This window comes from Hemiscyllium ocellatum, chromosome 24, assembly GCF_020745735.1.
Source record: "Hemiscyllium ocellatum isolate sHemOce1 chromosome 24, sHemOce1.pat.X.cur, whole genome shotgun sequence".
Taxonomy (NCBI): domain Eukaryota; kingdom Metazoa; phylum Chordata; class Chondrichthyes; order Orectolobiformes; family Hemiscylliidae; genus Hemiscyllium; species Hemiscyllium ocellatum.
The window spans coordinates 3,893,046-3,915,922 of record NC_083424.1 but is presented as its reverse complement, the minus strand read 5'-3'; the positions used below and the strand labels follow the sequence as shown (position 1 = coordinate 3,915,922).

General features: G+C 39.4%; 1 protein-coding gene across 3 annotated transcripts in view; it reads right to left on the bottom strand.

Moving 5' to 3' along the window:
- The window catches only part of sfswap (splicing factor SWAP), a 123,494-nt gene that overhangs the window by 24,749 nt on the left and 75,868 nt on the right, over positions 1-22,877 (bottom strand). For 2 of the 3 annotated variants that reach the window (XM_060843368.1, XM_060843369.1), the window contains exons 14-17: positions 17,139-17,324; positions 12,934-13,199; positions 10,245-10,376; positions 4,788-4,976 (exon numbers count right to left, since the gene is read on the bottom strand). In XM_060843368.1, the coding sequence (XP_060699351.1) occupies positions 4,788-4,976; positions 10,245-10,376; positions 12,934-13,199; positions 17,139-17,324 (773 nt within the window). The remainder of the gene's footprint in view (positions 1-4,787; positions 4,977-10,244; positions 10,377-12,933; positions 13,200-17,138; positions 17,325-22,877) is intronic. The other variant, XM_060843370.1, reaches the window with a different exon arrangement.

The window sequence follows — 22,877 nt, the reverse complement described above, 5'->3', positions numbered from 1 at the left end:
CACTTCATGGTAAGGTCCTAGGGAGTGTTGCTGAACAAAGAGACCTTGGAGTTGCAAGTTAAAAGTGGAGTCGCAGGTAGATAGGATAGTGAAAGCGGCATTTGGTATGCTTTCCTTTATTGGTCAGAGTATTGAGTACAGGAGTTTCGAGGTCATATTGAGGCTGTACAGGACATTGGTTAGACCACTGTTGGAATATTGTGTGCAATTCTGGTCTCCTTCCTATCAGAAAAATGTTGTGAAACTTGAAAGGGTTCAGAAAAGATTTACGAGGATATTGTCAGGGTTGGAGGATTTGGGCTACAGGGAGGGGCTGATCAGGCTGGGGCTGTTTTCACTGGAGCGTCAGAGGCTGAGGGGTGACCTTATAGAGGTTTACAAAATTATGAGGGGCATGGATAGGATAAATAGACAAAGTCTTTTCCCTGGGATCTGGGAGTCCAGAACTAGAGGGCATAGGTTTAGGGTAAGGGGGAAAGATATAAAAGAGACCTAAGAGGCAACTTTTTCACACAGAGGGTGGTACATGTATGGAATGAGCTGCCAGAGGAAGTGGTGGAGGCTGGTACAATTGCAACATTTAAAACGCATCTGGATGGGGACATGAATAGGAAGGGTTTGGAGGGAGATGGGTCGGTGCTGGCAGGTGGGATTAGATTGGGTTGGGATTTCTGGTCGGTGTGGAGGGATGGACCGAAGTGTCTGTTTCCATGCTGTACACCTCTATGACTCTAAGTTTGGATGGCATGGATGAGTTGGAATGAAGGGTCTGTTTTTGTGCTGTACATCTCTATGACTCTATAACTGATTGAGGGGAAGCAACAGGTAGTAGATGGAAGGTAGTACAATAGTAAGTGGAGTAGTAATCAAGATATTAATGCTGGGGACATGAGTACAAATGTAATTACACCAACCGGTGGAACTTAAAACAAATAAATCTGGAAGTGAACACAAGTCATCTGTGACTGTGACCATCGATTGTTGTGAAAACTCACGTGGTTCAATAACATTGTTTCAGGAAGGAATTTGCCAGTCATCCCTGATCTGTCCTCCATGTGACACCAGACCAACACCAACATATATTAATGACTTGGGTGAGGAATATGAATATACTATAGCCAGGTTTTCAGATGACACAAGTAGGTCGGAAGGCAAATGGTGAGGATGACAGAGTCTACAGAAGCATATAGACAAGCCAATGGGAAAAAACGTTAGGTGGGAAATAATGTGGCAAAATGTGAGGTCATGCATTTGGCAAGAAAAATAGAATACTGGTCATTAGTTCAACGCATTAGTCAGATCACAGCTGGAATACTACTATATTCAGATAAGGTTCATTAGGCTGACCCTGGATGTAGAGGAACTGTCTTACGAGGAGACGTTCTGTAGGTTGAGCCTATACTCAGTTTAGAAGAATGGCAGGTAACTTACTGAAATATTCAAAATTCTTATGGAACTTGACAGGATAAATGATAAGAAAGGAGAGCTCCCATAAAGGGAGAGTCCAAGACACGATGGCATTATCTCAGAATAAGGGGTCATGCATTTAAGACAGAGATGAGGAGGAATTTATTCTGAGTGAACCTGTGGAATTATTTACCACAAAGGGTTGTCAAAGCCGGGCTGTTGAGTATATTCAGTTAAGAAATCAAGGCAAAAGCAGAAAAGCAGAGTTGATAGCCTGAATGGCTGATTTCTGATTCTGTCTTCTGATTTTATTACACCAGACTGAGGCCATATGTAGCACCCTGACCTGGTCTTACAGAAGTCTGCTAATTGTAGCACACTATAAATCACAGGATCCCTAAAGTGTGGGAGCAGGCCATTTGACCCATCAAGTCTACACTGACCCGCTGAAGCGCATGCCTTCCAGACCCATACCACCACCCTATCCCTGCAATTTTGCATTTAGCATGGCCAATCCACCTAATCTGCACATCTTTGAACTGTGGGAAGAAACCACATAGACGCAGACAGAATATGCAAACACCTCACACACAGTCACCAGAGACTGGAATCAAACACGGGTCCCTTGCACTGTGAAGCAGCAGTGCGAACCACTGAGCCACTGTATCACCCTCTTGGTGAACACCGAATGACTGAATGTAACTTGAAGAGGGCCATGAGGCAGATGCCTCTTGTCAGAGTTGGGGAAGAATGTTTTTTTAAAAAAAAGCAACTTGGTCTTCCCAAGCTTTGAGAAAAACAAATCAAAAGGGGTCTACAGAGCTATTAAAGAATGTAGGTGTAAGAGAAAAGATCAGTTCCAAGTATCACTGCAATTTCAATCATAATTAAACAAGATAACAATTTGGTAAAGCCAATATTGAAACTAGAAAGCACCTTTTAATATCTTCCAGAAAGAGTAATCATGAAAAAAAAGTTAGATCATGCAACACATAGTGGTCGGGGACTCTGAGTTGCTACTGGGAGGATTTAAATGACAGAGCATTTGCTTTCATTTGGACACACCTTTATCAAGTGGCAAGGTGTCATGAGCAATTTTATTATTATACTATTATATTTAGGACTTGCAAAATAGTTAAAAGTCATCTTGGATGTAGATTATTCAATTCCTTGATCTGCTCCATTATTATTTCAAATAACAGATTCTCCTTTTCCACATCTATTGATACTAACTTCAAACATCTGCAGCATCTTTGGGAGTGAGCTAACTGTGGAGAGAACTTACAATTTCTACCTCGTGAAAAATGTGCTTCCTGATTTCTCCATGTAGTTTGGCTCTATCTTACAATTATGTCCTGAAATCCTGGATTATCTCACCAGAAGAAATAATTTATCTGTAGAAACCTTAACAAATCCTAATCAGAACACCTTTAGTCTTTTGTACTCAAAGATTGCTTTACTTCGTCCGTCTTCTATTACTTCATTACATATTTTACATATTTACTCATTTGTAATTGTATATTTTGTTAAATGGTAAACTTTATCAGTTTTACTCTGCCTCTGTTAGTCAACTTGTTAGAACGGGGATCTGCACCACTGAAGGGTAAGCCAAAAGCTAATTTCTCAACCAAAATTTCTCAACAACGTTGTCAGCAACGAAAAGTTACATTTCCAAATCTTCTACTCACAGAGAAATAGTTTGAAGCAAATAGTTTGTAGCAAATCAGAACAAATATCCTCTGCTTTTTCAATATGATGCTGGTCAACAATACAGTAACAACGCCATAGCCTACAAGTTAATCGCAATCTGAGTTCATACAAACAACTTAAAAAGGGAAGTAAGAATTTGACAGATGGAAGTTAGAACATGGATTTTTCTTGCATAACTGCTTCTTAAAGTACACATCATTTTTGCAGGGTATGCAACAGTTTGTTGACAAAGGGCAATATTGAGGTGTATGGGAAATGAGATAGAGAATAGGATTAGATGAGTGAATCATAGGATAAAAAAAACAAAAGCACAAACTTCGTAAACTAAACGGCTAATTTCTTGTTGAAATGTTCTACGATTGTATGATTACAGCCTTTGCTGCTCATCCTAAAGTAGGCTACATACTTCTGGGAACACTTCAAAGTTCAAAGACAGAACCATTCATCTCCCAGCTTTTGGACATTAAAGAGGACCAACCAACTTACAAATTACAAAGAAGGTTCTTAGATATTACCAACCAAAGACAAACCAATCCAAAATGATGCAGAATTCAACCAATGAACTTAAACACAAAAAGCATTAAGTTCAGACATCTATTACAAAATCCTATAATTTTATGATGACCTTATGAACTTTGGTTATTTTATGAAGTGTTACATCAATAAAATTAACCTGAATAAAACAAGAAAGAATGACTAAATGCTAGACCATCGTTTGTTCTGATTTGCTAACAGAAGTGATTTTGGGTCTGATAAAGTTTCATTGTACAGTTCCAAGAACAATGTAGACAAACAAGGACCACATCACCAATGGCACTCCTGTATGGTACCTAAGTGACACTCGTTCCCAATGTTTATCTCCAATATTCCAAATGACAAGCTACTTTATACTTTAAGATTAACATGAGGGAATTTTAATTTTAAATATTTATATTGATTTGAAAAACATTTAATTTCTCACAACAATGATGTAAAGGTGTACACATTCTCTAATTAGCTAATGAATCAGATAGACAATTCATCAGCCTACATGTAGTATACATAGCCTGGAATGATCAGAGATAGACAAGTCTATATATATATATATATATATATATATATATTCCAAACATCTACAGCATTTGTAGCTCAGGTTGAGGATCGGATGTAGGTTTGCTCGCTGAGCTGGGAGGTTCATTTCCAGACGTTTCGTCACCCCACTAGGTAACCACTTCAGTGGGTCTCAGGTGAAGCAGTGTACATGATTCCTGCTTTTTATTTATATGTTTGGGTTGGTGATGTCATTTCCTGTGGTGCCACAGGAAATGACATCACCAACCCAAAGAAACCCAAATATATAATAGAAAGCAGGAATCATGTACACTGCTCCACTTGAGGACCACTGAGGATGTTACCTAGCGGGGTGACGAAACGTCTGGAAGTGAACCTCACAGCTCAGCGAGCAAACCTACATCCAACTACAGCATGTTTGGCCAGCTCACCTGAATGTTACAAGCATCAATGCTGCTCCAATAGAGTAGATTTAGAAAGCTTGAAAATACCTAGGATAAGCTTTTTGTATATATTGTTGATAAATCATTCATCCACTGTACTTCCAAAGTTTAACCTACATAATGAAGTTTACTTTGAATATCATCTTATGCATTACAAAGATGTAAAGAATATGTTACCTTGAATGATCCTGACTGGAATCTCTGCTCTCTGCTGGAGACAAGCTGTTTGAGTGTGCTGAACTTCTTGCTGAAGATTTTACACTTGACTTTTTTGGTGATAAAGATCGTGAGCGTGAACGTAAAGATTTTTCTTTTAACTTGGGATGAGATTTTGAACTCTTTTTCTTCTTCTTTTCATAGGGAGACCTGAATGAGTCATAAATTTGCAAAAATAAGTACAGTACTTCTATTAATGAACAAGACCTCTGCATAAAGTGTATAAATAAAAGCCATCTCAGAACGTAAATTACCAAGAAACTTGCCCACACAGTGTGCACTTTTCATCTCCTTCCTCCTGAAATGATTATTTAATTATCCCAACAACTCTCCAGCATTCGCATGTGAACCCTCACCATGAGTCAATTGTTGGCAGGCTATTAAAAACATCAAATCTGATGTCTAATGCTGCATTCATGAAAAATCCAATGTATCAATAGACTATGTGATCATAGGTTAGGGGATCAGAAAAAGTCCCCCGGCTATTCTCAATGTTTGGTAACCACAGGGAAGAAATGGTAATTTTGGCATTAACCATAGCTCAATAGTATTACTCTCACTTCTTAAATTTAAATGTTATGCATTCAAATACCATTGCAGCGATGTGCACACGTAATCTATGCAAATACTTCAATGTAGGATTAAGAGAGTGCTTCACATCTCATATGACGGTAGCACCTGAACTTCCACTTACCCCCTCAGAGAGATACAAATCTCTGCACGAAGGGAGAGAATTCAGAAGCTTGTGGTATTAGGAGATGTGCCTTCAGCTACCTATAGTGGAGATGCTAAAAATTGGGTTAACCAAAATCACTAAGTTACTGAACAAAATGTTATTTTTGGAAACCTGCTGTGCAACAATCTGGATATACTATATTTGCATATGGTACAAAAGTGACTACCTTTCAAAAGCAATTTATTTTGCAGCAGTGAAAAATATCCTGAAGACATGAACACGCTATATAAATACAAGTCATTCTTTCTACTGCTCCTACCATTTGAATCAAATTAATTCAGAAGTAACAGAACACAAATTCCTAGTCAGATAACACAAAGCAAACTTTTTCAATGAAGAAACATGCTCAGCTTTGTATTAAAGAGTTTTATTCAATTATGGAGATGAACAGTTCCTGTGAAGAATCCTCTATATAAGAGGAACTAGACTCTTCAAATTTAATTACCCCTGACTTCCATCCAAACACAATCCTTTTCCATTGTTTTTTCCTGGTCCACCACCTCCCTTTTTCCTATTTCAGCACTTGGTTATAGACTGGTAAACCTCTAAGCTGAAAATGTGTTGCTGGAAAAGCGCAGCAGGTCAGGCAGCATCCAAGGAGCAGGAGATTCGACGTTTCGGGCATAAGCCCTTCATCAGGAAAGATGAAGGGCTTATGCCCGAAACGTCAAATCTCCTGCTCCTTGGATGCTGCCTGACCTGCTGCGCTTTTCCAGCAACACATTTTCAGCTCTGATACTCCAGCATCTGCAGACCTCATTTTCTCCTGGTAAACTTCTAACTTCTTCACAGTCTATTACAAGATTATCAACCTGAAATGTTAACTTTGATTTGCTTCCCACAAATGTTGCCTGACCTGAACATGTCCAACAAATTCAGTTTTTAGTTCAGACCCTCCAAGACACTACAGGTGAAACTGACACCCGGAAACGGCAAGAACATCCATCAACAGACACATCGACCTGGACCCCACATACAAATCACTGCAGCTGAAACGGACACCCGGAAGCGGCAAGAACAAACCAATATAAATACCAGAAGAAACATCAAAACAGCGCTTCACACGAGGCTCCAACAGCACTGATGATGTTCCCTAGCCAGGGAACGAAACGTTTGCAGCAAAAACTTCCAGCTCGGCGAGCAGAACCACAACAACGGATACCCGAGCTACAAATCTTCAATCAGATTTTAGACACTCCTTCTTTTGTTTATACCTTAGAATGTGAGCATTAATGGCATTTACTTCAGTTTCACTAAAAGGACTGTCTAGGCAATTAGCTGCCTGGAAGTTCAGACCAAACAATTTACAAGGCTAACTATATTCACACTGCTAATGTTAGCCTTTAGTTCAAAAGGAATGGACTGAAATATAGTGAAGTTTTGCTTAAACTTTACCAGCACAGCGGGAATCCTTACCAATTTTAGTTCCTTTTTCTAAGGGACTGGCATTGCTAACAGTCCAGAGAAGGTCCACAAAGTTAATATTAGGTATTTGAGGACTATCTTATGAGGAGAGGTTGAGTAGGTTGGACCTGTACACATAGGAATTTAGAGGAATGACAGATTACCTTATTGCAACATACATGATTCTTGGGGTACTTGACAGGGCAGATGTGGAAAGGTTGCTTTCCTTTGTGGCAGAGTCTAAGACCAGAGGGCATAATCTCAGAATAAAAAATTGCACATTTATGACAGAGATGAGGAATTTCTTTTCTCAGAGGATTGTCAAGATTGGGTCATTAAGTATCCTCAAAGCTGAATTAGATTGATTTTTAATCAGTAAGTCAATCAAGGGTTATGGGGAAAAGGCAGGTAGGTGGAGTTGAGGACTATCAGATCAGCCATGATCACAGTGAATGGCAGAACAGATGCAATGGCGTGAATGGTCCACTTGCACTCCTACAGCTTAAGGTTTTATGGTCTAATGTTGCATGAGTCAACTAAATGTACTGAGTGAATTTAGAACAAAGTAGAAAATAAAATAGAGAATAAAATAACCCCAACTATTAAAGCCATCAAGAACATTTCAGTCAGAATAATATGCACGAATATGAACTGTTAAATGTTCTCAATAGATACATTTTAAAAATTGAAAAGTACGCATTGAAAATTATCCATCCATTTAATCAAATATCAGGTAAACTTTGAATTCTGCTCGAGTAACTTTTCATTTAATGCAGTAGAAACATTTGTGCTCAGCCTTTTTTGGCTAAGCAAACTAAAATGAGAATTCCATTATATCTAAAATCTGAAACTTGATGTGCTCATGATAATGTTCTTGTTTACTCAGTTCAAGCACTTTTACTCTATTGGATGCTATGCAAAAACCTGAAGGAATTTACAGGTTCTTAGACATAGTGTCTTGTTGAGATAAATCATGAGACTAATTGACAAGAGTTTGACAGAAACATCAATGAAAATTTAAATTGATAAAGGCATAAACCTTGGTGGAAACATATCCAAGGTCTTCATATTTTTAAGGATAAAAAGCTGATTAAATGAAACCGTGGAGTTAGTATTTACACCTAAATTTTAATGGCTTTATTACAAAACAGATGAAAACAATATTTTCCTTTCACATGTTACTTCCATTATGTCAGCCTTACTTAAAGGAATCTTTTGGAGCAAAACATACTTGTCAAGTAGTTCAAGCCCTTCACTCTTCCATGGAATGAGGCATTAATGGCAATGTGGCTAATCCTTAATTTTCTTTGAACCAAGTGGCTTCCTAGGTCATTATATAGGGCAGTTAAGAGTCAATCATATTGTGATGGGGGTTGGTTAGTTCAGTTGGCCAGGCAAGTTTGTGATGCAGAGTGCCAACAACAATGCCAGTTCAATTTTTGTACTGGCTGAGGTCACTGTGAAGGTCCAGTTTCCTCTACCTCGTTCCTCACCTGAGCTGTGGTGATCCTCAGGTTAAACTTTACACCAGACACCTTGCTGTCACAATAGAGTAGCCCTATAGTCCTCTGGGACTATGGTAAGTTTGTGAATTTGGAGTCACAAACCAGGTAAGGACTGCAGATTTCCTTCCATCAGGGACAATGAACCAGATGGGTCGCTTTTTAAAAACAACCACTGAAGATAAGTTTCATGGTCACTATTCAAGGCTAGATTTCAAGTCTAGATTAATCAATTTAAATCCTGCCACTTATCAGAGTGGGATTTGAATCCATGTTCTCAAAGCATTGGCCTACATCTTTGAAATGCAGGTCCAATGACATTAACAATACCTTTTAGGGTATAAAGTGTCAGTTCTGCGCAGGTGTACCGAACTCCAGAGTACGACACGTATCACCTGACCATATCACTGGATAATTTGCACACAGCTATCCCTGTCTTTGATTACGTAATTCAATGTTCTAGTCACTCTTGTCATTTTAGTAGACTCTCAGAATAATTACAGCACTGAAGGAGGTTATTCTGCCTCGAGAGTGCATGATCATTCGATGTCATTAGAAATTTAAACATCATGCAGAATGTCCATTATTGTGCTCATTTGTAGAAACATTATTACGTATAATCACTGTAAGGCAACTAATCTCATCCTTAGTTACTCCAACAGCATCAGGAATCAATTTTAGATACTAAGTCACATGCAAGCCAAAAGAGCGAGGGGTGGCAGCTTCTCTTTGGGGCAGTAATCCAACATTGCAAACAAAAACAGAAACTGGAGAAACTCGGCAGGTCTGTCAGCATCCACGGAGAGAGGAACAGAGTTAATGTTTCAATTCCAGTAGCCCTTCTTCAGATGCTGCCAGACCTGCTCGGTTTCTCTAGCGATTTCGTGCTTTTTTGCTTCAGATTGCCAGCATCTATCGTGCCTTATTTTAATGCAACTGTTGCGTTTTCATGAGAATCCAGTTTTTGTGCCTAGTGACAGCCCACAAGCCCCTGCATTGATTGACACAAGAAGCAAAAGCTGATTTGAATTGAGCTCACGCAATACCATAATCACCAAGGTAGCATACTCACCAGAGATTTTACTCAACTCTTACTATAGCTCCCAAGCCACCAGCTATGCTTTATTGTGCCAATTTAGCAAGACATTACCCATCACTAAATATGATCAGATGCATTCAGCTTCTGAATCCAGATTACTAATGCTAAGGAGTGTGATCCCTACAGTACTTGCAATAATATCACATGCACGTCTATCCTCTAATACTTCTTACTGTTTTCCATCCTTGCTAAGTTCTGATATAGTTTTACATAGTTCCCTAAATCAATAACCTTTTGCGTTAAACCTTCACATAAGTTAAACATGAGTATCTAAAATTGTGAAAAAACTTTAATCAAAACAAGCCTGACTTTATCCCCACCTGACAGGCTACAATTACCCTCAGAAAGGATCAAGAAAAGCCCTCCCTATCTGATAAGTAATGTCATTAAAACTACCTGTTTAATGAAATGTGTTGAGGCAACAATTAAAATAGAACTAATGTCTGAAACAGTAAATGTTTCCATTAAATTATAAAACACATTTACATCTATTATACAAATTGAAAGAGCTATCCAAGTAAAGAATAGAATTATAGCTCAGTGATTAATAGCTTTAAATGGAAAAGGTACAAATTTCCAATGATCTTATTGAACAACAAAGGTTTCATTACCATAGAATCCACCCCATTTAAGGATTGAATGGGATCTAGGAGATTTTGCAATGTGGTAAAACATACCGTGATCTTTTTCTGCTACTTATATCTGAGCTGTTACCAACTCGATAGGCACTGGGAACATTTCGGTCTCTCTCTCGCTCATCCCGCCGTCTCTCTGAGGCCTGAACTCTCCTTCCATGAGGTGATCTTGATCTACAGCAAAGAAAGATATGGCATATTAAGTCTACATAGGTATTGAACTGGTTTTACTCTTCTCAATCTCTTTGGATCACCATTTCTTTCCCCTAAAAGTGTACTGAGGCTTTGCGATGGTTCTCCATTGAAGATGGCAAATACTTGTTCTTGCATTATAAACTTCTAGATGCATATTAAATCAAACAAGCTATATTGTTAGAATACAAAGATTTCATGTCATACATCAAGAATGAATTACCAGATCCAATAAAACATCCTAATTAGGAGACTTCCATACTGTGGGTCAGGTTGCTACCAATTTAAAAGCATTTCACGAGTAGACAATAAATACTAAATTACCAGCTACAGGTAATCTCTTACCAGCTGCTTTAAAAAAGGCAAAAGGAAATGAGAAGTTGGTGAGGGAATTTGATTTAATTTGAAATATTACTATTATTTTACACCTAATGTTACAGGAAATATCTTAAATGGTAGAAATTGCAGCTATAACTTTGACAAGGGGGAAGAAGTGAGAGCAAGTAGCCAAGGGATAATGTCAAGAGGCATTGTTTCAGATAAAGAGTAGTAAGTGGAAATTTGCAACTCTTTCAACCAATATGCGAGGGCGAGGTTAATTTGAAAATTTTACAATAGCTTTTATTATGCAAGAAGGGATACGAAATAAGGCAGCTGACTTACAGGTCACCCATGACCTAACCATGTTGGCATCGACTCAGGGGTGTTAATGGCTTAATCTTATTGCTGTGCTTCTAAACCATGACTGATCTGGAAACACTTCAAAAAAATCCTTTCAAAATTCTCATCATCTTAGTGCACAAATTTTCCTTCTGAAAACGTCAAAAGATTATTTTGGGGGGGGGGGGGGTGAGAAAAGTGTGAGCAGAGTAAGTGAGAAAGCTACAACATAAGAAACTATTGTAATTTTGACCCCTTAATATTGCTGCATCTTCCATGATTTTGTCCACAGAAACCAGTACAAGTTTGCCTTTGACATAGGGTATGATGTATATAAGATTCTGGGAGTCCTATGAAGCTCCGTCTGCTGGTGGAAACATGAAGTTGTAGCTATGGCTTTGTGAGGGGTACCTGCATGTCAAGAGATTCTTTCATTTGCTCATGGGATGTGGGTACTATTGGCTAGGCCAGCATTTATTTCCCATTCCTAATTGCCCAGAGGGCAGTTAGGAGTACCACACTGCTGTGGGTCTGGAGTCAAATGTAGGACAGAGCAGGTAAGGATGGCAGAGTTCCTTTCCTAAGGGACATCAGCAAACCAGATGGTATTTTAGTACCTAATAAAATCCAAAAGTACTGCTGATGCTGGAAATCAGAAACAGAAATTACTGTAAAAGTTCAGCAGGTCTGGCATCATCTGTAGAGAGAAATCAGAGTTAATATTTCGAGTCTGGTGACCCACCTTCAGAACTAATGGCAGTTAGGAAAATGTCAGTATATACACAAAGACAGGGTGGGGGGAGAGAAGAGGGGGTATGTAGGAGTTACGTGGTTAACATTAGACTTTTTTAAAACTCCAGATTTTTACATTGCATTTATTCAAAGTTTGGGAGAAGATTTGTAGCTCGGGTGCTCGTTGTTGTGGTTCTGTTCGCCGAGCTGGGAATTTGTGTTGCAAACGTTTCATCCCCTGTCTAGGTGACATCCTCAGTGCTTGGGAGCCTCCTGTGAAGCGCTTCACAGAAGGCTCCCAAGCACTGAGGATGTCACCTAGACAGGGGACGAAACGTTTGCAACACAAATTCCCAGCTCGGCGAACAGAACCACAACAACATTGAATTTATTTTCAACATCTGCCAAAGTGGGATTTGATTCCATGACCCCAGGATTTTTACCTGTAATATTGGATTACTAGTCCACTGATATTATCACTATGCCACAAACTCCCCAAAGATTGCAAATAGACTCCTGTCACACGATGAACCTCAATTCAAAGAACTCCTTCTAGCAAGAATTGATTTGTTTATCCATCCATCTAGAACTGAGATGAAAATAATTATTTCTTTTAACTCGAGTTTGGTGAACGGGTGGAATTCCCTACCACAGCAGGCTGTGGATGCAAAGTCACTGAAACTCGTGAAGGAAAAAATTGATTTCTGGACACAGTCTGTCAAGAATCTTCTAAGTCTTTGTGAACATATTTATGCCCAGGGCAAATATTTTATCTTACAGGAGGATAGGTACTTTTATCAAGGCCAGAGTGATCTCCTCATCTAGGTTTGATCATGTAAATGGACAGGGAGGAATTTCACAGATATTTTTCCCAAGGGTGACCTCGGTTCTAGGTCTCAGCTCTGCCAGAAGATCAGTTGGGTTTGAGAGGACGGAGGATGTAGTTATTGTGACATACAAGGAATTGCAATTGTGTAGGACAGGTAGGATGGACCAGAGGGTCTTCAGCTACCTGTCATTGTTCATTAAATGACATAGTCAAATGGCAATCTCCAAATAAAGATTGCTTCAGGCATAGCAAAGATGCTGTGCTGCAGATATATTTGGTTTAGCCTCCAAGATGGAATATTCAATAAGATTAACAAACCTTGAATGCCTGACACTTCTATAAGCGTTGGGCAGTGAGTGTTTTGCTTTCGACCGTGACCTAGATCTTGACCTCGACGTTGACCTTGATCTCGATTTCAATCGGTATCTAGGACGTGACCGAGATCGAGAACGAGATTTCTTCCTGTGCTTCTTCTCTTTCTTCTTCTCTTTATCTTTTGAAGATCTTACAATTTTTGTTGAAATTTGCTGAGAAGTATTGGCTTCTGCTGCTGCGGCAATTTTCTGAGAAATTTCATTGGCAACCTAAGGACAAGAAAACGGATTTTTAGAGTGTTCTCCAAACCACACCTGTTGTGCTTTTTATTTTTCCTTCCTAGCTAAGCATATTGTAATAATGAAATCCATGGCTTCCTATCAAAGCATTTACAGCATCTCAATAAAACAATGAATTATCCAATGTTTGACAGCAGATAAATATATATATCTCAGACTTAACTTTGTTTCTCAGCCAATTATTAATTGGCTCATATTTATCATAACCTTGGAAGGGGAAAGGAGCAATTACAGAGGGAAGATATTTAATTGGGGAAAAGGAAATTATGACGCTATCAGACAGGAGTTGGGAAGTAGGTAAAAACAATGACTGCAGATGCTGGAAACCAGATTCTGGATCAGTGGTGCTAGAGGAGCACAGCAGTTCAGGCAGCATCCAACGAGCAGCGAAATCGACGTTTTCGCTGCTCGTTGGATGCTGCCTGAACTGCTGTGCTCTTCCAGCACCAGTGATCCAGGAGTTGGGAAGTACAGACTGGGAGCAATTGTTCCACAGAAAGGGCACACCAGACAAGTGGAGATTGTTTAAGGAGCAGTTGTTGCAACTCATGTATGAATTTGTTCCTCCGAGACAGGTAAGAAGGGATAAGATTAAGAAACCTTGGATGACAAGAACAAAGGAGATTCTCGTCGAAAGGAAGAAGGCAGCTGATGTAACGTGGAGGAAGCAAGGGTCTTGCTCAGCTCTAGAGAATTACAGGCTTACTAGAAAGGAGCTCAGAAATGGAATGAGGAGAGGCAGGAGGGTCACAAGAAAGGCTTGGTGGAAAGGATCAGGGAGAACCCAAGGCATTTGACTCGTACGTGAGGAATAAGAGAATGATTGGGAGCAGGTAAGGCCGATCAGGGATAGTGAAGGGAACTTGTGTGTGGAGCCTGAGCAGATAGGGGAAGCCCTAAATGAGTTCTTTGCTTTGGCTTTCACTAAGGAAAGCAACTTTGATGTGAATGAGAACTTTGAGGAGCTGGGATCAGGCTTGAACAGATCAACATTGATGAAGTTGATGTGCTGGAAATTTTGGCAAACATTAAGATTGATAAGTCCCCAGAGCCAGACTGGATTTATCCTAGGTTGCTCCGGAAAGCGACAAAGGAGGTTGCTAAGCCGCTGGCGAAGAGCTTTGCTTTCTCACTCTCCATGGGAGTCATCCAGAGGATTGGAAGGAGGCGAATGTTGTTTCTCTTTTCAAGAAGGGTAATAGGGAAATCCCTGGCAACTACAGACCAGTCAGTCTTACGTCTGTGGTCAGCAAGGTTTTGGAAAGAATTTAGAGGGATAGGATTTATGACTATTTGGAGAAGCATAGCATGATTAAAGGCAGTCAGCATGGCTTTGAGAGGGGCAGGTAATGCCTCACAAATCTTATGAGTTCTTTGAGGTGACAAGACAGGTCAACGAAGGTCGAGCAGTGGACGTGGTGTATATGGACTTCAGCAAGGCATTTAATAAGTTTGCCCACGGTAGGCTCATTCATAAAGTCAGGACGTAAGGGATACAGGGAGATTTGGCTATCTGGATTCAGAATTCGTTGGCTGACAGCAGGCAGAGAGTAGGAGAGTGTTTGTAGATGGAAAGTATTCTGCCTGGAGGTCAGTGCTGAGTGGTGTCCCACAGGGCTCTGTTCTCTGGAGGTTGAGGTTGTGGATTAGTAAATTTGCAGATGACACAATGGTTGGAGGTGCCATTGATTGTATTGAGGGCTACTGCGCGACATAGATAGGATGCAGAGCTGGGCTGAGAAATAGCAGATGGGAGTTCAACCTGGATAAATATGAAGTGATGCATTTTGGAAGGTCCAACTTGAATGCTGAAAACAGGATTAGAGACAGGGTTCCTGGTAGTGTGGAAGAACAGAGGGATCTTGGGTTGAAGGGTTTGTTTTGTGCTGTACTTTTCTATGTCCTATGTTTACTTATTAACGAAAATTTGATGTGCTAATCCTGTGCTCTTGAAAGCTCGCTAGCAGGATTCTAGAAATCTTTTGACTTTGTTGGCATGTGCTTAAAAGAATGCTAACTGCTCTATTAAGTGGTTAATTAGCAGTGAAGTGATCAATTACAAACAAGTAAAACTGACTATAGGACGCTTCTAGCATAGACAGCTTGAGAAGCCTGCATTTATAATGCAATGGAATAGCTTTTAATAAAAGTTAGCATGATAGTTTATGGGTAAAATACATAGAAAAGGAGTGATTATCCTGCAATCATGCCCAATACCCTGAAATTTTCCAAACAGGTGCATGAGAACTAATATTTTAGGCTTAGTCTTGGGGAGCATTTCTGCCTATTGTGCTACGAATGCAGGAAAGTCATTTTCACAGAAATTACAAGTCTGTCAACTCTAACAGATCGTGTTCTTGTTTATCCTTTACAGAAGCAGCAGTGTTAGTTTAATGGGCTAGATTTTCAGGACATTAACATGAGCATCAAATGTTGGACACAATGCATTACTTCACCTGGAACAACCACTTGATATGGAGTGGGAATGGTGAGCAAAGGGAAAGTATTAAAAGCAATCAGAAGTGATTTGATGGGGGAGGGGGAGAATTTAAAAGCAAATGAAGTGGTGGTCCTTGAGGGTATCTCCTTCCAGAGGCCAAGTTTCAGCACTACAAATTGCAGTGTAAGAGAGGAAGCCTTAATAGGTCGCTTACTTGGCTCAATCAGCTCCCCACCATTTCAGAGTGGAAGCTGTTCTGGATTTCGCTTTGCCTCCTGAAAGGTGGCCGAGTGTCTGGACCATTCCGTGCAATCAACATGACAGGTAGAATTAAGTCTGGGCTTACCTGCCTCATTCCCAACTCACCATGTCTCTGACCTGTTCTCAGTTATGCCCTGACCAATATTTATCTCTTAATCACTAAAGATGATTATCAGATCACTTTCATGTTGCTATTAGTGAAACCATTAGTGGTTACCATGTTATCTTACAAGAATGACTGCATTTCAACTTCATTGCCTCCAATGCTCTTTGGCACATCAAGATCACAAAAGGTCCTACACAAATAAAGCACGCTTTCTTAATCCTACAAGTTCACGCTGAGGAGTTTCAAGAGTACCATCTCCTAATAATTCCTTTCAGCAGCTTTAATTTTTCAAACCTTACCAGTTGTATGACAGTTACATTCTTTTTGCGAGTGGTAAACTTCATTTGTAATGTGCCAACTATCATTTTCCCACAGGTGATGACTGCTAACACAGTTCAGTGGTACTATTTCAATATTCGAGTAGGGACGCAAGTGAGTAACTATAATATCAAGACTCAAGAAAAGAGGGCCAGAGAAAACAGGAAACTACAGGCCAGCTTTCCCCCTCATCAACCATTGGATAAATGCTGAAATTTGACAATGCATTAAAGAATCACAATATGATGAGACAGTCATCATGACTTTCTACAAGCGAAAAAGTATTCAACAGATTAACGTATCAACATATTTTAGAAACTAACTAGCAGGGTTAAAGGAAAGCCAGCACATGAACTGGCATAGTACATTCAACAAGGTGCCATAAAAAGAGTAATACACAAGGTAGTGAATCACGGAGCTGAGGGTATATATTAGCATTCACAGAGGATTGGCTGATGAAGTGAAAATGGCAAGCAGGGTTAAATTACTGCACTCGATCCCTCAATAAGAAATCAAGCTAATCTTAGAGCAATTTCCAGGTTACATGATAAAGCACAAATGTGACACCAGGTACCGTACTCCAATTATGCACTACAGACTTAAATATATCAAATTAGATTGCAAATGAATTACTTATTATGTGGTACGTTCACAAGAAAAATAAAGCTGAACAGAAAAGGGTAAATCAGAGCACTATTTTCATTTGAATATCATCTGTATCATGAACAGTCACAGGAATAAACCAATTCCGGATTCAGCATCTTATGCAAAGAATAATTAATACCTGAATTGATCTTCTGGGCAGGGTAGTAGAGGCAGAATCATTCAGGAGACAGTTAGATGTTGCATTAGGACGGTAGGTTTCTATGGCAGGATGAGCTAGATGGGCTGAACGGCCTCCCACTTCTGGGCTTATCTTTGTGATGAGTCTTTGATGAAATTTAGCGGAAAACACTTCACTGTTGTCAATCTGAACAATTATAGAGAGTTTGGACTTTGGTGCAAAGCATTTGTTAAGTTTCTTGTGAATGAATAGGAAATTCTATCACTAAAATAATGCATGATGACAATCACAGATGAAAGCTATAACCGACTTGAGTAGCATTAAATAAAACAGGACCACTACATTCTAAAATACAATGTTACATATCAGGAGTGTTTGTCTAACGTAATTATCAAAATGAAATTCAAGTAAAAACAGACAATTTATTGCTTAAAACATAAAAACTGTTATATGCCAACTTGTGGGCAATGTCTCGAACTAACATTGACAAATCTCCATTTTACAAATTGTATTCTAAATATATACTGACGAAGTATAAAAATGTACAATGTGACTACTTTCAGGATGCATCATATTCTGCTGCACCCCATCCAGTTTCTGAATTGTAAACTGCCAGTATTTGAGGGTTGCTATGCAGTAAACTAAAACTGATGTTCAGTTAAACTTGATCACCTATTGTGCAGAATGTGCAGACATAAGAGTCATGGACTGAAGTCTACCGCACCTTTTACTGTTAGACAAATTGCATACCTAAGATCACAGTACTCAGTCAATACTAAAACAAACAAATGTTGAAATATGAAATATGAAAAATACATAGCACATCCACCGATATAAAGATAACAGCGTAACAGCTTGGATATAGAGTTTAAACAAGATTCAATAATTTGGTGAAACTATCAAGAAACAGGAGGGAAAGAATGAGATAGAACATCAAGTGAATCAGAACATCAGCTGCCAGACAGCTTAGATGGTATATTAACCACAAAGATAAATTTGGAAAAGCTCAAAGAGGTGAAAAAGTCGTGAATGATGTGCTCTGGACTGTGAAGTAATATGAAATCACTCTTCAAAGCATTCTGCTTTTTCTAAAGTAACAAAGACCTGTCTTTCAGGATCTACATTCTGATATAATTATTAAAGTCTGCAGAAAAATGTAATGTGCTTAATACCAATGAAACAAAGAAACAATGCATTATAAACAGAACATAAATGCACACTAACCTGACTGACATTGAAAAATATAGACATAATATTAAAAGTAACTTTGCTGCTTTAATTTAACAAAATTCTTTAGAAGAATAAAAATCAGATGGGAGCACATGGTAGAGACAGAGAATACTCTGCCAAATCAGCAGCTAACAGCATTTGCAGACTTTTCATACATTTTAAATGTTATGACAAAAGAACTACTTTTAGTAATTTATCAACACTTCTTTGGCTTGTCATCAGTTTGTCTCATGTCTCAAAAGCACCTTTGGATATTTTCTGCATTAAGGAATTATATAAATGAAAATCCATTGCTTAATGTCTACTTGCAACAGTTCCACAGATGTAAAGGACTTCGAAAGACAGTAAAGCATCAACCAGTAAGATCTTAAGATCAGAGCTGAATCAATTTCCATATTTTCTCAGTTGTATTTTTAGGGCTCAAAGTGTGTATGAAGCAAAATAACTAACAGCTCAACAAATGGATGTAGGTTTGCTCGCTGAGTTGGAAGGTTCATTTTCAGACATTTCGTCACCATCTTCAGTCAGCCTCTGGACGAAGCACTGCTGATGATTCCTATTTTCTATTTATATGTTTGGGTTTCTTTGGGTTGGTGACGTCATTTCCTGTGGTGATGCCATTTCCTGTTCTTTTTCACAGGGGGTGGTAAATGGGATCCAAGTCTATGTGTTTGTTGATAGAGTTCCAGTTGGAATACCATGCTTCTAGGAATTCTCATGCGTGTCTCTGTTTGGCTTGTCCTACGATGGATGTGTTGTCCCAGTTGAAGTGCTGTCCTTCCTTATCTGTGTGTGAGGATACTAGTGAGAGAGGGTCATGTCGTTTCATGGCTAGTTGATGTTCATGTATCTTGGTGGCTCGTTTTCTGCCTGTTTGTCCAATGTAGCGTTTGTTACAGTTCTTGCAGGGTATTTTGTAAATGACATTGGCTTTGCTTGTTGTCCGTATTCAACTCAAACTTTGGCTCTGCTATGTGGATGACACCTTTGTCATCACTAAATGAAACAAGTTAGAGGAAACCTTCAAGACCATCAATAATACCCTTACTGGCATAAAATTCACTAAAGAGGAGGAAAACAACAACAAACTGCCATTCCTCGATGTCACAGTAGAGCAAACAGCCAATGGGGAACTTCAAACCAGTGTCTACAGGAGAACAACACATACGGACCAAATATTGAACTACAAAAGCAATCATCCCAACATTCACAAACGAAGCTGCATCAGACCATTATTTCAATGAGCCACCACACACTGCAGCACAGAGGAACTACGCAGAGCTGAGGAAAATCATCTATACAGTGTATTCAAAAAGAATGGATACTCAATTAACACAGTCTGCAGGTTTCTCAGCAACAAACCCAAATATGCCGACAAAATGCACCCAGAAATCATAGTCACTCTCCCCTACGTCATAGACGTCTCAGAAATGACTGCGAGACTACTCAGACCTCATGGCAACATGGTAGCCCACAAACTCACAACACACTAAAACAGCAGCTAATGAACTTGAAAGACCCTGCCATTCCTAGATGTCATACAGACAACAAGCAACTCTAATGTCATTTACAAAATACCGTGCAAGAACTGTAACAAACACTGCATTGGACAAACAGGTAGAAAACTAGCCACCAGGATATATGAACACCAAAATGACATAACCTTCTCTCACTAGTATCCTTACACACAGATAAGGAAGGACACCACTTCGACTGGGCCAACACATCCATCGTAGGACAAGCCAGAGACACGCATGAGAATTCCTAGAAGCATGACATTCCAACCAGAATTCTATCAACACAGTGACTTGGATCCCATTTACCATACCCTGCAAAAAAGAACAGGAAATGACATCACCAACCCAAAGAAACCCAAACATATATAAAAAAAAGCAGGAATCATCAGCAGTGTTTCGGCTGGGGGCTCACTGAAGAGGTTACCTAGTAATGGTGACAAAACGTCTGAAAATGAACCTTCTAGCTCAGCGAGCAAACCTACGTCCAGAACCTCAACCTGAGCTTCAGATCTTCTCAAAACTCACCAGTTGAGCAAATGCTCAGGTCTGCATTAGTTTGCAGCTGCTTGAGAAGTTTAAAGTATGATGCTAAACTATGATTAAGAATTCAATCTTCATTCATGTAGGCAAGATGCTAATTCCCACTACTTTCAGGTTTAGTGCAATGTAGTGAGGTTAATGTGGTACTGGATTAACAAAGGAGACCAAGAATTTAGTTCACTCTTAATGTGTTCTTTAGTGACCTTTAAACTACAGATATAATCTATAAAGAACATGCAAACATTATTTTGTCAGTAACCTACACTGTCCGGAATTGATTAACAAAGCCTCACACAATTTTTCAGGAAACAAAAGAACACAGGAGCTGCTGTTGCTATCTACAGGTGGATGAGTTTCTTAAGTATCATCACCGTATATTCCAAGCTTTGAAATATGACCCATTGATGTGAAATGAAGGGAAGCTATAGAGGGCCACACTGTTAGCTCACTAACCATTCATGCGGAGTCGTTCATCCTCCCACAAAGCTAAATATTTACCGTAGTTTTAACAAAACCAAATTTAATACTCAAAATAAAGTACTCCTCAAAGAAACCCACTTCATAACATCAATGTCATAGGCATGGGACACAGTGATCCATGTATTGTGAATAGCCTGAACAACTATCGTGACAGACGTTTGACAATAACAGCAAATCCATCCTGTCTGATTTCATCAAATTACTTTCAAGGCTGCATCAGTAAAATTAAACATGTTAACTAGCGCATTTCAGAATATAGGAGCTAGCCTGCAACTTTTGATACCCAAAGGTTTTTTTTTGTAAGGTGTTTGAAATATTGACTAAACAACAAACTACTTACTAACCACGAGTACAGTTTTTTTTTGAGAGAGAGAGAAACTGGCTGGTATTTATATGGATCTGAATATTCTTGTACACAGAACACAACATTAACATGAAAAGGACAGTTCGCAATTAGGAAAGTAACTGGTACACTAGTGTATATTACAAAGAGACAGAAGTTTATGGGTTTCTGCAGTTACACAGGGGTTTGATAGGACCTATTTAGTTATAGTCTTCGTACCAAAGAAGGACACACTTGGCTTTCAGGGAGTGCAATAAAGTTTCACGAGAGACTTGATTCCAAGGATCAAGACATTGCCCAATGAGGAGAGATTGAACAGACTACGCCTATCCATTTCGTGGAGTTTAAAGAAAGGGGGAGAGCGATGTAATTGAAACATAAAAGATTCTTAAGGAATTAGCAGATTAGACACTGGAAGGATGCGTCCCTCAGCTGGGAGTTTAAAACCAGGGGTCACAGTCTCAGAATAAGGGGGCCAGTCTCTTTCAGACCGAGAAGAAATTTTTTAGATTAGATTACTTACAGTGTGGAAACAGGCCCTTCGGCCCAACAAGTCCACACCGACCCGCCGAAGCGCAACCCACCCATACCCCTACATTTACCCCTTACCTAACACTACGGGCAATTTAGCATGGCCAATTCACCTGACCCGCACATCTTTGGACTGTGGGAGGAAACCGGAGCACCCAGAGGAAACCCACGCAGACATGGGGAGAACATGCTAACTCCACACAGTCAGTCGCCTGAGTCGGGTCTCAGGCGCTGTGAGGCAGCAGTGCTAACCACTGTGCCACCGTGCCGCCCATAGCTTTCTTACTCTAAGCTCTTCTAATTTCTTAGCTCTAAGACTGTAAATCTTTGCCTTAGAATTCTGGATGCTTAAAATTAAGACAGAAGATTTTAAATGTTTGAATAGTAAAGGGAATCAGGAATTTAAAGTCAGGAAGACAAAGTTGAGATAGACTATCAGTCTTAATCACAATGAATGGTATGCAAATGCAAAAAACTGAATGGTCTACTCCTACTTCTATCTTTTATTTTCTTAGGACATTGTGGTCTTGCCCTTTGGCCCTATCAAGTGTCATTAAAAATGCCATTACAGTACTGAACAAAATAGTTGAATGTGACACTTTAACCCAGTTCTGAACAGCATTTTTCTGTTGAATATAGTGCTTTGATGACTCACCAGCCTTGTAAAGCTATACAACACCAAAACAAAATTGTAAATTTGGAAGTGAAGCTTGTGATTTGTTCTCAAAATGAAGCACATGAAACACACGCTCACCACATTTTATGCTATCACATCGGGCCACATGATTAGGAAGGGTGAGAGAATATTACATCCCCTCATTGAGTTTTGGTCACCTAGCTGGTACTGAGCTCAAAAACTGTGATGGAAGGCATCCAGCAGCTTTCGTACTGCTATGTGCATTATTTACAAGTTCCATAAGCTATACAATCTGTAAGTTAGAGCTATGGCCAGAGCTCTCATCCCATGGTAGACAGACAGCCCCAAGCTGCTTCTGGCCACATATCTAATATTCTGTCACTGCAAAGTCAAATCCTAATGTCGAAAGGATGGTTAGGGGAAATGAATGACACCACAATATTTACATTATACGGCGCATG